The sequence below is a fragment of the Lemur catta genome, chromosome 20, assembly GCF_020740605.2.
Source record: "Lemur catta isolate mLemCat1 chromosome 20, mLemCat1.pri, whole genome shotgun sequence".
Classification (NCBI taxonomy): Eukaryota; Metazoa; Chordata; class Mammalia; order Primates; family Lemuridae; genus Lemur; species Lemur catta.
The window spans coordinates 33,215,675-33,232,327 of record NC_059147.1 but is presented as its reverse complement, the minus strand read 5'-3'; the positions used below and the strand labels follow the sequence as shown (position 1 = coordinate 33,232,327).

General features: G+C 58.0%; 1 protein-coding gene across 4 annotated transcripts in view; it reads left to right on the top strand.

Annotated features, from left to right (window-relative positions):
- The window catches only part of FBXO31 (F-box protein 31), a 28,554-nt gene extending 14,873 nt beyond the window's left edge, over positions 1-13,681 (top strand). For 3 of the 4 annotated variants that reach the window (XM_045533739.1, XM_045533740.1, XM_045533741.1), the window contains 7 exons: positions 1,904-1,980; positions 3,575-3,742; positions 4,341-4,415; positions 7,957-8,066; positions 8,414-8,567; positions 9,179-9,552; positions 11,583-13,681. In XM_045533739.1, coding sequence (XP_045389695.1) covers positions 1,904-1,980; positions 3,575-3,742; positions 4,341-4,415; positions 7,957-8,066; positions 8,414-8,567; positions 9,179-9,552; positions 11,583-11,805 — 1,181 coding nt within the window. In that variant the 3' untranslated portion in view covers positions 11,806-13,681. Of the gene's footprint in view, positions 1-1,903; positions 1,981-3,388; positions 3,479-3,574; positions 3,743-4,340; positions 4,416-7,956; positions 8,067-8,413; positions 8,568-9,178; positions 9,553-11,582 lie in introns of those variants that run through there. The other variant, XM_045533742.1, reaches the window with a different exon arrangement.
- Positions 13,682-16,653: the final 2,972 nt, after the last annotated feature.

The window sequence follows — 16,653 nt, the reverse complement described above, 5'->3', positions numbered from 1 at the left end:
AGCAGCTGGGAATCTATTACCAGATTTTACAACCGCATTTAGTAAGGGGCAGCATTTTTCTTATTTACATTCTCATTTTTTTCATGTGTGAACTGTTGGTATTAAAAAACTGCATAAGCCGGGCGCAGTGGCTCACGCCTGTAATCCCAGCACTTTGGGAGGCCGAGGCAGGAGGATCACTTGAGGTCAGGAGTTCGAGACCAGCCTGAGCAAGAGCGAGACCCCATCTCTACGAAAAATAGAAAAAATTAGCCGGGCATTGGTGGCATATGCCTGTAGTCCCAGCTACTCAAGAGGCTGAGGCAGGAGGATTGCACGAGCCGAGGAGTTTGAGGTTGCTGTGAGCTAAGATGACATCATAGCACTTTGCAAGCCCGTGTGGCAGAGTGAGACCCTGTCTCCAAAAAAAAAAAAAAATTTTTTTTTTTTTAAACCGCCTAATGTTGAAAGCTTTGAGCCAGTGTGCTGGTTCCTAGTATCTTAGCCCCTGAAGCAGGTGGTGGGACAAGAGGGCGGAGTGTGGAGGGGCGGGGTAGGGGGTCAGGAAGAGGGGGCCCTGCCTGCCCCTGGGGGCTCCCTCTTACTCCCTTCTGGTCAGAAGGGCCAGAACACCTGCTCCTTGGGGTTCGAGGGAGGGCCACACATGAAAAGGCACCTGAGGCCCTCAGTGCTCCTGCCAGGAGTTAAGTGCTGAGTAAACAGTAGCTAAAACCAAACAAAACAGAAATACAGTTGTTTCTTTTTCCTGTGTAGTTGTTTAACCTCGTAGATTGTCAGGGAAGCGTTGATTTTTAACTGACAAGTAATAGTTGTACGACTACATATTTCTGGGGTACGCTGTGATGTTCTGACGTCTGTTTACACTGTGGATGATTAACATGCTCCGTGCCTCACCCTGGCTGCGCCTCACAGCCACCACGGGGCTTCTCAGAAACCTGCTGCCCTGCCTTGGTGCTGTGTCCCCAGGAGAGGCTGATGCCAGCCAGGATTGAGGAACCTCCGTGCCAGCCGAGGAGGACAGTCAGCTCTTAATGTGAAGCTGGTATTTCTGCAGCATTTTTCTTTTAAGACTATTTTAGAGCAGTTTCAGGTTCACAGCGAAATGAGGTGCCCCTGGCCCACACGCACAGCCTCCCCGCGACCAACCCCCGGAGTGGCGTGTTCTGAGTAGTCGATGAACCCGCACGATGCACCGTCACCCGAGTCCTTGTTCTACATTAAGGTTTGCTCTTGGGGTTGTACATTCCATGGGCTGGAGAGGGGTCGCTGTGATCCCGGTGGGGGGCCGAGAGCAGCCACAGGCGGTGTGGACAGGCGGGAAGGCCGTGCAGCCAGACGATGAAGGAGCCTGGAGAGAGGTGACAGGTGGGCCGGGGTGCGTCGCGGCCAGGCTGGAAGGCAGGCGGCCGGCACCGTGGCCCAGGCCCCGTGAGCTGCAGCTGCTCCGGAGGCGAGAGGGCCTGGGCGGGCTGGCGTGGCACGTGACAGAGAAGTCCAGTCTCAGGCCTCCCGAGGACAAGGACGTGATCGTTAGTTACCGTAATTGCAAAGGTCCCATTGCTTTGACACGCCCGTGAAGATGCTGGTCCCTCGGCAGGAGGAAGGCGCTGCACCCGCTGTGCATCTCCTCCGCCGTATTGGGGTCAGGGGGCTTCCCCAGCCTTGCCGAGTCCCCGTGATGGGAAGCTCATCCCTTTATAGGAAACTCACTCCCTTCAGGCTTCCCCCAAACAGTGTCATTCTCAGAGCTCTCTGGAGACCTGTAGGTGAGGTTCGCGCACGTTTGTTCAAGGCTCTCCCCAACCCTTTCTCGGCAGCCTCTCCCCCACACCTCCCCGTCCCGTGCCGGCCCGGTTTGCCGCAGTGCGGGGTCTAACACGAGGACTCGCTCTCTTTCCCGTAGTGCTTCACCGGTACAGACACATTCTGGGACTGTGGCAGCCGGACATCGGGCCCTACGGGGGACTCCTGAACGTGGTGGTGAGTGTGAGGGCCCAGCGGGCGGCGCCTGGCGGGGAGGAGCTGAGTGGCTCCTGGACCAGGGGCACGAGCTGCTTTGTCCACCGCTCGCCCTCGGTCGCAGTGGTGCAGTCGAGCTCCTGGCTCCAGGGGTCCTCCTGCCTTGGCCTCCTAAAGTGCTGGGACTCAGGTGTGAACCCCTGTTTCTGCCTCTTTCTTGTTCCCTTGAACAGAAGGCCGGGCCCCGGGGGCCTGTGTGGTTAGACCCTGAGATGTCACTGTAACTGATGCCACAATGAAAACAAAGTGAGCTGCCCTCCCAGGGTGCTGGCATTTAGATTCTGACCCCCTTTTGTGCACTCAGGGGACTGGGAGCTGAGTCCAGGGCCCAGCTGTGTGCGCTGTGTAACCACAGCAGGTGTGACTGCCCTCATGTGGCCCTGCGCCGCGCTTGGGCAGCTCCGTGCAAGTTCTGGGGCCTGGCGTCTGCAGGCCGCCGGGTGACCGGTCACTCTGTGCATTTTGCTCACCAGGCGGGAATGGGTGGGGACAGACGCTGCTAACTCGCGCACCTGTCGAGAAACACACTTTACACGGATTGCGTTTAAGGTCACTGGGGTGAGCCTTGCTTTCAGAACATTCCCTCCAGAGACAAGCCAGGCAGCTCTCGGTGTGGGCAGATTTCTTTCTTTTCTTTTAGTCGGGAGGGTGATAATTGTTTTTCTCACTGGCAGTGAGTAATAGAGTCAAAAACAAAAAACAAAGATCACAAAAGCAGCCTCTGAAAAGCGGGATAGTTAGGGAAATGAGCCGGTGGAAGAACAGGAAGAACAGCACCAGCTCGCTGGTGTGGCCACAGGGACAATCACGTTCTCTCCTCGGGCGCCCGGGCTGGGGCAGTGGGTCCAGCTCTCCGACAAGGGGGTGACTCTGGTCAGGTGTTTTGTGGGCCGGTGTGGGGGCTGCCCCTGCTCTCACGTGTTCTCGGGGACATGGGGACAGGACAGTGGGACGCACGCCTGCAGGCAACACCTCCCGGGCCGCAGGCGCCTCACTCCCGGCACCTGTCCCTCCCCGAACTTTTGTTTTGAAGCATTTTAAAGCAGATCCAGGCCTGTGGCTGTTTGTCCCTTCCTGTTCCAGGATGGCTTCTCAGAGGCAGGTGTTTCCCGACCTGACCCCAGGTCGCTGTCACACCTGACTTGAGTAGCGTCGACTCTCGATGTCCCCCGGCACCCAGCCTGGGTTTCCATTTCCCAGGCTGCCTCACAGCTGCCTCTTGACGTCGGCTTGTTCAGACCAGGCAAACGGGGCCTCGCGCTGCATTTGTTTTGCCTCCTGAGCCTCTTCCCTGTTGAGAGAAGCACCTCCGCTTCCTCTGCTAGCTCAGCCCTGGTTGGGGGTCTCACTTCGTCTCGCTCGCTCCCCTCCCGGCTGTGGAGCTGGACGCTCGTGCTGAAGCGCTTGCTTAGGTTCGGGTCTGGCTGCTTCATTGACTCGCCCGACCAGCACCTCACAGGTGGGGCAGGCACTGCCGGCCAGGAGACGGGGCACACGGGCCGCTGTCGCTTCGCCCGCCTGAGCCTGCGGTGGACTCCTGCCACCCCCGCTGCAGGTGGACGGCCTGTTCATCATCGGCTGGATGTACCTGCCCCCCCACGACCCGCATGTGGATGACCCGATGCGATTCAAGCCTCTCTTCAGAATCCACCTGATGGAGAGGAAGTCCGCCACGGTGGAGTGCATGTACGGCCACAAGGGGCCCCACAATGGCCACATCCAGGTGCGTGGGAGCCTGGGCCCCTTAGACACAGCGTGCTGGGTGTGCGGACGGGTGCCACAGCGGGTGGAAGGGGAGGGAGCTGTGCCCTGGCCCACTGCGCATTGCCGGTGCTGTCCTGGTGAGGTGGGACTCCTCAGACTCACTGTGGACGCTCCGGCCATCCATATTGGGTCAGAACCACTGGTTCTTACAGCTGCCGTTCCTCTGCGAGTCTTTCCTCCTCTTTGCAAGAGTATCAGCTTGGAACAAAGTGCTCTGCACCCATGGGGCCTGGCAGACGGCCGCTCCAAGGAGCACCATGTTACCCCGCATGCTGTGTGAGACACAGCCCCTACGCCGCTTCTGAGTCCCACTGGGAGGTTGCAGACTCCCCTCTGGGACGCCACAGACTCCCCTCTGGGACGCGTAGCCGCCACCTCCTGCTCTGGGAAGGGCAGTTCTACACCCCCTCTGGATGGCCCCGTTTTGGTGGCATCTTGGGCATCTGTGGGTGGGTTTGGTGGATATAGGTGAGGGAGGGGTGACCGTGGCCACCCCGTCGTGCTGTGACTAACTGTGTTCCTCGATGTCCTTTTTCCTTCTATTGTGAACATTCAAGATTGTGAAGAAGGACGAGTTCTCCACCAAGTGCAACCAGACGGACCACCACAGGATGTCTGGCGGGAGGCAGGAGGTGAGTGGGCCTGTGAAGACACGCGAGCCTGCCCCTTGCTCTCCATGGCGGCTGACTGGGCCTCCCCCTCAGTGGACAAAGACCGATGCTCGAGGTTGAAGGGTGTGAAATCGCCAACATGCAACCTGCAACACGGCCGTTTCCCGTGGTGCAGCCTGACGCTGTCAGTGCACAAAATGCATCTGATGTCCTGTCAGCAGCAGCAGCGAGTGGGTGTGTGTATGTGAGTGCAGGCTGTGGGTCCCTGTCACCCCTCGGAATGAACCGAACAGAAGTGGTTGTTTCCTTTGCCCCTGGCGGGAGCAGCATTGCCAAGGGGCTGCTGGGAAGCTTCTCTGTGCGAGTTTCAGGGAGACCCAGTGGGTGCATTCGGGGCTGCTGTGTTTTCCCTCCTTGGAAGAGGCCAGTGGAGGGTTTTGGGCCCTGGCAGTGCGGCGGGTGAGCCTGTGTGCTGGGCTTCCTGGTGTCTGCACGGCTATTGTCACGTTGCCCTTGAGCTGTGGTTTTCTGAGGTCCCAGTCACACTGCCATTTCAAAATATTTTTAAAAAGAACTTGAACTTGTGAAATACAGGATACTCGTAGCTCATACTCATTTGTTGGGTGTGCCTTTCCTAGGCAGTTCCTGGTTTTCTGGTGGTTTCCCCACTGGCCAGAGAACTACAGGGAGAGCTGAGACGAGCAAGGTGTGTGTACGTGGAGTCCTGTGAAGGTCAGCGAGTTCCCTGTTCCTGAGTAGATGACAGCGAGTTCCCTGTTTCTGAGTAGATGACACATGTGGACGACAAGTGATGGAAGTGCTTTGTCATTCCTAACACTGTCATTTTACATGCAGTCATACATGCAGCATGTATGTGATTGCTGCAGTTCACATTTAAGTGAAAAATGTCAACGTATTTTCCAAGAATAGAAACTCCTTATCTGCTGAGACCTTAAAGAGAGCCGTGTGTTTCTGGTAATATATACTTTGGGATCCCAAAAAGTTCTCGTCAGCCGACTTCTGTGTGTGGGTGCACTGATCCTGAGATGGAATAGTGTTTTTCTGATTGTAAATGTAGTAACACGTGCTCCTCGTGAGAACTAGAAAAACACCCAGGAGTTAGGGTGAGAATAAATGTGTGTTGGAATCGTGGCATTGGTGGTGAGTTCATGTTTCTCTCCTTCCTAGCGGGGCTGAGAACAGTGCCCGTGTTCAAGACCTCTTCCTGCAGGTGAAGCTGGTGACTGTGCAGGGAGCAAGCCCTCATCAGTGGACGCTGAGTTTGTTGTCCTACGTGTCCCACACTCCCTGTTTGCTCTTTGTGCACGTGTGTCTTGCCCGATAAGATAATTTTACTTTTTTTTGTTTCTTTTCCAGCGACAGGGTCTCTTTGTCACCCAGGCTGGAGTGTAGTGGTGCAATCATAGCTCACCACAGCCTCAAACTCCTGGGCGATCCTCCTGCCTCAGCCTCCCAAGTAGCCGGGACTACAGGCATGCGCCACCACACCCGGCTTCTTACAAGACAGTTTCATAACACACATATGTCAGAGATCTTTGTTCTGAGTAATGGGTCCTGACAACTTTGACCTCTTCATGCACAGTGAATGAGATTATGACTATGTGCCAGTCGCCATCTTGATGGTGTTTAGTTTATATCTAATTATTTACTGTGGTAACATTGCAATCTTCATTCATTACATTGAGTTACTTTTGTTTTTAAATACTTTTTGGTAGAGATGGGGTCTCACTGTGTTGCCCAGGCTGATCCCGAACTCCTGGCCTTGAGCGATCCTCTTACCTCGGCCTCCCAAAGCCCTGGGGTTATAGGCGTGAGCACTGCGGCTGGCCTGCTTTCATTTTTATCTGTTAGTTATCTATTTGATATTTTTAGAGTCTTTCCTCCATAAGTTTAACCACTTTAATGGAAGGTTTTAATTTGAGGAAATCTAATGTGTCAAAATTTTTCTTTTATGGTGATTATTTTGTGAGTTCTTAAAAAACTTTGAATACCTCTAATTTACAAAAATAGTCTCCTTTTCTTTTTTAAATAGAAGTTTGGTGCCTTCACGTTAGGTTTTGCTGTTATGTCTAGGTCTGTGGCCATCTGAATTGTTTTTTGTGTGTGGTGTGAGGCAGGGGTGGCGGCTCCTCCTTCCCCACGTGAACATCTGATTGATGGATTAGGCACCGTTTGTTGGAGAGACTGTCCTCTCCCCGGGGGTGGGACGGGCGCTTGTGCCGCGGGCCAGCTGGCTGGCTGGACGTGCGTCTGGTCCTGGGCACTCTGGCCCCATCGGTGCGTTTGTCGGTCCTCAAGCTTGTGCCACGGTTCTGATGCTGGAGCTTTATACGGAGTCGGCGCACAAGCTAGTGGGGCCTCCAGCTCTGTGTTCCCGAGGTTGCTTGTACATCTGGGTTCTTTGCGTTTCCCTGTGAACTGCAGAACCGGCTTGTCGATGTCTGTGTGGTGCCAGGTGGGATTGATCAGCACCGTGCCGAGGAGAGTGCCGAGTCCCGTTCCGTGGCCATGGCAGCTGTGGCATGCTTCGCTTCCTTTCCACAGCGCTGTGTGGTTTTCAGGACAGCGGTCTTGCACGCATTTTATGACACTTGTCCCCAAGTCCTACGGTTTGTGAGGATGTCATAAAGAGAATTTTGAAAAATTTCTTTGTTCAGGTTTGTGCTGCTAGTATATAAAATCCAGTAGATTTTTATATGTTGATTTTGTAGTTCTAATGGTTTTTTAGTTCAGTCACTGTAGTAATTTCTGTTTCTCAGAATTTGGGGCAGTAACGTATTAAAGCAATTGAGAGATTGTAGCTTTCTTGTGTTTTTTTTTTTTTTTTTTTTTTTTGAAATTGCTCCTGTTTCAATTTGTAGAGCTAATTCTAGATAATCAGTAGAAACACCATATTGAGTCAGAAACTTGGGGTTTGGATAAATTATGTTGATTGTGTAGAATCAAACTGTTAAGCACTAAGTATCCTTAGCATGTTGATTGCGGATGCTTCCGGAATCATCAAGCTTTGGGGCTGTGGCGTTGATAAACGCTTCCTGTTGCAGACGTGCCCACCGAATGCACAGCGTCACTGTGAGGGCGCTTTCTGAAAAGGCAAGTCCACCCGCTGTCTGCCGGGCTGTTGGGGCGCCTTCCCCGTTGGCAGCCGCAGGGACAGGTCTGGCCGACTGCGGCTCAGGGGTTGGTGGTGAGGGGTCCTGCGCTCAGACTCGCTCGCAGGAGCCTGAGAACCGGGCTGAGGGGCTGTGCAGTGTAGAGGGTCAGTGAAGATGCCGCGCCTGTCCAGCAGTGGACACGGAAGTGAGGCTGACCCGGAGCTCTGGTTGCGGCTGTGGCCCGGCCTCCCAGAGGTGGCCCTGCTGCTTCCTGTTGGGAGCCTGGGCCCCGGCACCCCGGGAAAGCCAGGACCCAGGAACCTTCGCTCTTCACGGATGGGTGCAGACACGCAGCTCCCCTTTCTCTCACCCGGCGCCGTCACAGGTGTGTCCTGGTGTGCATGGACACGATGGGTGACTTCCACAACCTCTGTGTTCTCCTGCAGGAGTTCCGGACGTGGCTGAGGGAGGAGTGGGGGCGCACGCTGGAGGACATCTTCCACGAGCACATGCAGGAGCTGATCCTGATGAAGTTCATCTACACCAGCCAGTACGAGTAAGCGCAGCCGCTCTGCCCGCAAGACTGTTTCCGTCTGATCTGGGCTGGTCTCCAGCCTGGCTCGGCCGCTGTCCTACTGAGCCCTGTGCAGTGTCCCTGTGTGGGGATGTCGCTCTTCCCCCAGGTGGCAGGGCCCACCTCTGGGAGCCCTGCTGGAAGCAGACGATAGCGCCTGCGCCCTGTGCTGTGGGTCGGCGGGGATGGGGGCTCCCTGAGATCGGGGGGGACCCCGAGGCCCTGGCTGAGCTGCTGCGCCCCACGTAGCTCAGGCCGGGTGCTGTGTGGGCCGCCTTCCTGCCCACCCCACACGGCCTCCTGTGCTGATGCCGCCGCTCCCTCCGCAGTAACTGCCTGACCTACCGCCGCATCTACCTGCCGCCCAGCCACCCGGACGACCTCATCAAGCCCGGCCTGTTCAAGGGCACCTACGGCAGCCACGGCCTGGAGATCGTGATGCTCAGCTTCCACGGCCGGCGCGCCAGGGGCACCAAGATCACGGTGAGCGCCGTGTGCCGTCCCAGGCCACCCTGCGGGGCTCAGCTCTGTGGGGACTTGAGTTATTGGGGGACAGCGTGGGAAAGGGGCTGCTGAGCTGCCCGGGTGACGCTGACGTGCACGCAGCCTCCTGGAGACCCTGCGTTCCCAGGCCACTGTCGCGCCTGTCCTGGCTGTGGCCTCGCTGAGCCCAGTAGCACAGCCCCTGTCCCGGGTTTCAAGGGGGCTGCTAAGAACAGGTGCTCACTTCCCGCCACCGAGCCACCGTTCACCCTGCCCTGGCCTGTCATTGCATAGTTATTGTGGGGACTTTCTGGCAGGTGGTACTAACGTGTCCTGAAGGAGCAGAGCCACCTTCCTGAGCTTCCTGGGACCAGGGCCACGTGTCCCCTCCACTCCGTCCTGGGTTTGGGCTCCCCAGCCCCCTCCCTGTTGGGGCTGCTCCAGGTGCCGCTGTCCGAGGGCCTCTGACACGTGGCTCCTGCATGAGGGATGGTTCCTGAGTCAGCAGGACGCTGGCTCGAGGGCCGTTGGCCACAGGCGCAGTCTGGCTGGACACTGCGGAGAGGCTGCTGTTCTAGTCCTGAGCCCCGCTGACACCGCCTGCCCCACAGGGCGACCCCAACATCCCCGCCGGGCAGCAGACGGTGGAGATCGACCTGAGGCACCGCATCCAGCTGCCCGACGTGGAGAACCTCCGCAACTTCAACGAGCTCTCGCGCATCGTCCTGGAGGTCCGAGAGCGGGTGCGCCAGGAGCAGCAGGAAGGTGGGCGAGAGGCGGGCGAGGACCACGGCCAGCAGGACTCACGGGAGCCGCCGCCGCCCGGTGGGGAGCTGGACGGGGCACCTGCCGAGGACGGTGGGAAGCCTGGGGATGCGGCGGCCGAGGCTGAGCAGCCCGGCCAGGCCGGGCAGGGGCAGCCATTTGTGCTGCCGGTCGGCGTGAGCTCCAGGAACGAGGATTATCCCCGCACCTGCAGGATGTGGTGAGGAAACGGTGGGCCCCAGGTTGGGGGCAGGCCGGGTGTGGGAGCTTCAAGACCGGGCTGGGACTCTGACCATTTGGGGTGTCCCGGCCTGAGCAGTCGGCCGCACAGCCGGGTCTCGAGATGGAGGCTTCTGTCCGTTCCCCCTGGGGGGCTGCACCTCTCAGAGCTGCCGGGGCAGGAGGCCCCCTCCAGGTGCCTCACGTCACACCGACGGGCAGCTGCACCTCTGGCTCTGAAGTGACTTCGTAGTCAGTTGAGGGAAACACGGAAACTGTCTGACAGCCAGGACAGTAGAGAGCAAGGAACAAAGCCCCCCACGGGAGCCCAGGGGTAGCACTGCTGTGCCCAGGTGTCCCCGTAACATTCGTGCAGGCGCTTTTGCCATCTCCTAGCGAACACAGCCTCTCCTCCTCCTCCTGGGGTCTCCTGCCCACCTCGGCCACGCTGGGCCGGCACCGGGTGCCAGCGAGCTGGACTCCCGCCCAGACTGTGTGTGGAAGGGGTGGGGTCGTGGCCACGTGACGCTTCGTTCTTCCACCTGGTCTCGCTGCTGCCTGCAGCCTTGGAGGCCACCCTGGCCGTCCCTTGGTGGGAGACGGAGGCGGCCCCTGCCCTGTTCCCCTGTCCTTTAGGGCTGGTTCAATTTAAATGAACTGCAGTTGAGTAAAATGAAAAGTCCAGGTCCTGCTGCGCTGGCCCCGTGCCCCGTGCTGGTGGACAGGGCAGCTCTGGAACGTTCATCCTCGCAGCAAGTGCTTATGCGCGGTTGCCCGGGGCCTTGGGAGGGTCAGTCTGTCGGTCCCCTGGTGTCATGTTTGTTGCTGCCTTTGTCCAGAGTGTGTCGTTGTCCTTCCTCTGTACGCACAGCTGCCGTCATGTGCCCATGACGGTCTGGTGGGCATTTCCCCATGAACTTGACCTCAGAGAGCCATGAGCACTGCAGGCCTGGCCCGGAGGGGGCCTAGGTGTCTTGGTGGGCTGTCTTCATGGTGGCAGTTAGGTGACAGTGACTGGGTTTGGGTTTTGCAGGGACAGGTAGGCAAAGAGCATTCCAGTGTAAGTTCAACTGCTGTAAGTCTTGAATGGCCACAGAAGAAAAACCTTCTGTCACCGTGTGAGAGTCACAGCTCCCAGTTCCTCATGGCCAGCTCAGAGCCACCGCGCCGAATGTCAGGGGCTGTCATGGCCTGGGAGGGGCGAGCTGTGTCCTTTCCGTCCCTGGTTCATGTGCCTGCAAGGCCTGGCCTGGCGCCTGCGCGGGGGATGCCTGGTGCCTGTCTGCTCAGCGGTGGCCACTGCTCCGCCTGCCCCTGGGCCACGGTACTTCTTCCCCCACCTGGGACGCCCCCTGAGGCGTGGGCGCTGCGCCTCTTCCCCCGGGGCCAGGGGGGCGCCAGGGCAGCGCCAGGGTGGTGGTGGTGGGTCCTGGGCCCCCCTTAGCTGCTCACCGCAGGGGAGCGCTTAGTTCTTCGTTAGAGAAGCCCGAGCCGCCTCCCTTCTGTTGGCCTCAGGGCCGTGCACGGGCGTTTGCAAGTCCTGCCCTCTGAATTGAGCTGCAGGCTACGTTTTGTTATAACTGAATCCTTCGTATGGTGGCATGAGTGGCCCGAAGTTAAGGTTTCTCTTACGCTGGGCCTGCTTTGAAGGTGTGTGCTTTGGGACAGAATTCATCGGTGGGCCTGTGGAGACCTCTTACGTCAGCTGGGTGAGTTGGCAGAGCGTGGTCAGCGGTGGGCCGACTACCCGGGAGAACCCCAGTCCCCTGCGCCGTGAGTCACCGCTTGTCCCGAGTGGCCAGGGCCTCTGCATGCAGAGGGCTGTGCTTCCAGCAGGAGGGCTCGGCCAGCGGCCCCGGCTGCCCCTGCAAACACAGGCTGTCTTCAGGTGCCGTCAGCCGCTGGGCCTCAACTTGTGGCTGTTGAATAGCGGAAGTGGCTCTTGTGGCCTAAAGGGTGTTGGAGAATTCCCACATGGCTTTCGTGGCTCCCTCCTGCCGTCCTCACGCTCCTCCTCTTGTCTCTCTCCAGTTTCTATGGCACCGGCCTCATCGCTGGCCACGGCTTCACCAGTCCCGAACGCACCCCCGGGGTCTTCATCCTCTTCGACGAGAACCGTTTTGGGTTCGTGTGGCTGGAGCTGAAATCCTTCAGCCTGTACAGCCGGGTCCAGGCCACCTTCCGGAACGCAGATGCACCGTCCCCACAGGCCTTCGACGAGATGCTCAAGAACATTCAGGCCCTCACCTCCTGACCGGCCGCGGCTCTGCGCACGTCCCGGCCGCTCCGGGGCTCTGGACTCACCCTGTGAATAGCAGCAGCATGCACTGGGAACGCGGCCTTCCCGCCAGAACGCACGGCTCCGTCGGGCCCGAACACCTGACGTACGGCGTGTGGCACACGCTGCGTCTCTGTCAGTACCGCGATGGAGAAGCTGAGCATGTCTTGCCAAAAAAAAAAAAAAACCACAAAAAAAGAAAGAATGAACTAGAATAACCTAGATCTGGAGGGACGGCTGCGGGGCACGTGAGAGTAGAAGTGTCGGAGTCCTGCATGTCTTCGGCTCGCTGGTGGTTTTCCAGGGAAGACAGATCCTCCTTCAGAGAGTCTTTCTCTCGAGAGCAGGTAAAGCAGGTTGTGTGGGGGACGTACCTGCCCCACCCCGTCCCCTCTGGATGGAGCCAGCAGAAGCGGCCCTGCGCGGGGGTCAGGAAGAGGCATATGGTTCGGGCTGGGCAGGTGGCTGGGGACGGTGCAGAGAAGGAGCTCCTGGAAGCTGGTGGAGGGTCAGGCTGGGGTGGGGACCGGGGATTGAATTCCTGCTTCTCTGCTGACTCACATGGATTTTGGACAAAAGCATTTCATCCCCACCTCAGTTTCCCTGTCAGTGAAATGGGGTAGCGACACGGGTCACTGGGGACTGTCACTGCGTGCCTGTCCCAGACACTCGCTCTAGCGTGGAACCAAGGCCACGTCCTGGCCACGTGACTGCCGCAGTGGCCTGCTCCAGACGCAGCATTCGTTTTGTGCACGCCACCCTCCCTGCGCACGCTGCGGTGTCGGAACCACGTCTGCGGGGGTCACGCGTCCGAAGTGGGCCCTGCGTTTATTGCGTTTGCGTGGTTCACACAGGTGTAGTTCTCGGAAGTGTTAATGTGCTAGAAGTGGCCGCACCAGATGTGGAAGCCCCTTGGCAGGCGAGAGGACAGCTTTCTAGAAAAGCCGCACCTACGTAGGGGTGCACTTTGGAAGCCAGGGCCTGTCGGGGACCCTCTAGCTCCGACACCCCGAGTGCTGCTGCTTCCGCTGGCGTGGTGCCCTGTGTTAACACCTGCATTTGGAGACCCGTTGGAGATTTTAGCGATGTTAGTGTCACCTGAAGAACAGTGACCGCGGGGCCTGGAGCCGGCCCCTCCTCCAGCCTGCAGCCGGCGCCGTCCTGTCGCGGACTTGGGGTGTGTCTCCCTCTGCCGCTTATCCTGGGCTGGGCACCCCGGACTCGAGGGAACCCCCTGGATGTGACCGTCTTGTGGTGCCTTTGTACAGAGACCAGCCTGAGGATGTCCCAGGAAATGTTTCCCGATTAATCTCTCCCTGACTGGCCTTTAAAAAAATAAAAATTCCCGCTGCCTGAGCTTCAGTCCATTTGCAGCTTCCTTTGCTTCCCAGAGAGACTGGCAAGCGGTGTGGCCCGAGCTCTCGGTGGCGCGCTGCCCGCCTGAGCCGCTGGATGAGGCCATGGAGAAGACGCCCGGGGCAGCAGCGGGCCTGGAAGCTGGAGACCCGGCGCTCGCCCCGGATCCTTCGCCGCACCTGCAGGGAGTCGAGGGCGGGTCCCGTTTCTGGTCTTTCACGGGATCAGCCTAAATGCCCTCAGGTTGTGACTGTTCTGTGTGTCAGATGAGGCAGTCCCTGAACGCTGGTGACTGTGGCCACCGAGCCACAGGACCGTGCACGTGTGGGCTGGTGCTCTACGTGCACCACTGTTTAAATCAAGGAGACGCATTTTTTACCCAGAGCCCGAGGCTCACTCTAAGGGGCCCGTCCCATTGAAGGTGTCCCCTGGGGCCGTAAAGAGCACATGGATGGGGATGAGGACTTCTGATTAAAAAGTCTCAAATCTGAATGTGTAACCTGCTTCTAGTGTTTGGTGTGTAATTGGCTTCCGCTAATAATGACTGATCTCGGGCCACTGGTCAGTTCACGTGGCTGCTGGCTCTGGTGTGTGGGGGCTGCGGGGTCCACGAAGAGCCAGCGGCCGGGAAGGTGAGGCCTTGGTGCCTGCACAGCTGGTCCCTTCCGGCCGCGAGGACACGCACATCCTGGAGGGTATGGGAATGTTTCCTCCTTTGCCAGTCCTTGGTTCCAGTTTGGTAGGGACAGTCCCAGATTCTGTCTGCGCCAGCCAGACACCAGCAGCTTCCCTTCCAGCGCAACGTGCCCGACTCACAGGGAACTTCCAGTGAGTTCACTCCCCGCAGTTGAGGATTTTTGGAAGGGTTGACGTCACTGTCAGGCCTGCAGACAACTGAAATTCTGATAAACAGGTTCCAGGGACGGCCTGGGTAGCCCAGTTCAGGGAATGGCTTAGCCCACATGGTGCTCGGTGGGGGAGAGTGGCAGGTAGACCGGGGGGCTTTGGGCTCCCCAGACCTCTGCCCTGCTGGCTGCTGTGGCCTCGCCGCTGTGGCCTCGCCGCCGTGCCTGTGCCGGCTGTCATCTGTGGTGGAAGGGCCCTTGGCTCAGCTCTGCACACCTGAGCCTGCTCTTCTGTGTCACTTGTTGGAAAGGATGCGACTCGGATTTCAAACACGTCATTGGAGACTTTACTGGGCTGGATGGCCGTTGGCATAAGGATGTTGCAAAGTGTCGGGCTGTGTGGTGTGGGCTGGTGATATCAGGGTACATCGGCCCACCTGGGCCCTGACCCCAGCGCCTGCTGCTGAGTGAGTGGGGCCTCCTGGCAGACTCTGTTCTTCCTTGTCCTGGCTGAGGCCGCCCTTCCTGGCCTTGCCCCAGGCGCCTCCCGGCTCGCTGCTGCTGCTGCTGCTGCTGCTGCTGCTGCTGCTGCTGCTGCTGGTCCTGCTGCTGCTGCTCCGGTGAGTGCTCCTGGCCCCGGGACCCTCCCTGGCAGACGAGGGGTGGGTGCTCAGCATCGACCTTCCTCCAGCCACATGCTCTGCCTTGAGGCTCTGGGGAAAGCAGCTGGGCTCTTTCAGGACCTTTTTATTCTGTTTGTAGCCTTCATGTTCTGACTTATAAGAATGCTCAGGGGACGTGCTCGTGGAACCTTGGCTTGAGAGCAGACTCTCCGCGTGGTCATGAGTGCCACTGTTAGCACAGACTGCCACTCTGCCTTTGCTTTTTGGGGACAGATCAGAAATGTAATTGACTCTGTATCCTCAGAATTACTTAGAGTAGAAGAAAGCAACAGGTGATCTCAGTAGGTACTTTGAATGATCGTGCCACACAGCCGAAAGCTGTCACCTGCAGTGTGGTGGCTGCGGGGCCAGCCTTCAGGGGGGCTGGGGCAGGAAGGTGTTCCCTCTTCCAGGTCTTGCTGTGTTCGCAGGGGGACCAGCCAGAGCGTGTGACGAGGTCAGAACCTTTTAGTTCTTTGCTCTGATTTTACATTTGGTGGTGGCTGATCATGTAGCTACTTGGAAAAGGAAAACATTGTTTCTGTTTGATCTTGAGCCCCTCCGAGCCCTTGAATGAGGTGGGGAGACTTGTGCTCACCCCGTCACCAGCCCCGGTGTGCCCGAGGAGGCCGCTGCGCAGGGAACGGCCCTGAGGAAGCAGCTGCCAGGCGCCTGGATGTCCTCACCCGGTACCATGTGGATGTTTCTCCTTGCAGGGTTTTTTTTTTTTTTTTTGAGACAGAGTCTCACTCTGTCACCCTGGGTAGAGTGCCATGGTGTCATCGTAGCTCACAGCAACCTCAAATTCCTGGGCTCAAGCGAGCCTCCTGACTCAGCCTCCCGAGTAGCTGGGACTACAGGCGTGTGCCACCACGCCCGGCTAATTTTTCTATTTTTAGTGGAGATGGGGTGTTGCCCTTGCTCAGGCTGGTCTCGAACTCCTGGCCTCAAGTGACCCTCCCTCCTCGGCCTCCCACTGTGCTGGGATTACAAGGGTGAGCCACCACACCTGGCCTCTCCTTGCAGTTTTAAGTAAATCTGTTTTCGAAACTGTGCTGTGTGCTTTATGGTGTTTCTTCAGGGATGTGATTCAGATGGAGGCTCGAGCCCCGAGCAACACGGCTGTCGGGCCTGGGAGGGGCATCCTGGGAGGCTGCGCTTCCCACGCCCTTGACAGACTCAGTTTTCCAGCACCCGTGGGACGGAGCAGGGAGGTGACGACTCCTTGGAGCCCAGACAAGGCTGGTCCCTGTGTCCTTCCCTTTGACCTTGATGTGTCCCCTCCCCTACCCAGTGACCCTGAGGAAGTGGGGGCCTCAGTAGGCTTTCTTAGATCAACTCCACCATGCGTTTGCCTTTTGTGAGACCAGGGTAAGAGCCGGGTGGATTCCGGCCGGGACTGTGCTCCTAGCCTGGCAACCTTGATGCTTTGTGTTTACTAAAGTAATACATTCTTGTAAAAAATTCAGATGTTTAACATAGTAAAAGTATCTCATGTTCCCATCCCAGCTTCCCCAAGAGTCATTGTTGCTAATTAATACTGTTAGCCTGGATTTTTAGAAAAAGGGACTTATTTTCTGGAAATATACTCAAAACTGTGTCATCAGTTGGCAGAAACTGGCAGGTGTAATATTGCTGAATGTTGGCAGTGACGTGGGGGAATGGGAACACAGACTGGCAGCCACTTTGGGGACAGTTGGTTGTAGCCTGGGGGCTGAGGAGGCCAACTTCAGAGCCAGCAGCCCTGACCTGAGGTGTCCACCCTGGGAAATGCGGGTGCAGAGGGACGTGGCCCACGCGGGATGTTCCCTGCAGCCTCGTTCCAGCAGCCAAGGATGGGCAGTGCCCACCTGAGACACCCCCTCTTTTCTGTGTGGTTTAGAACTGACCTCGCAGGACACACGCTAAGGGCAGTGGCCTCCGGCCTGCTCACGCCCCCCCCACTGCCTTCTCCTGCGGGC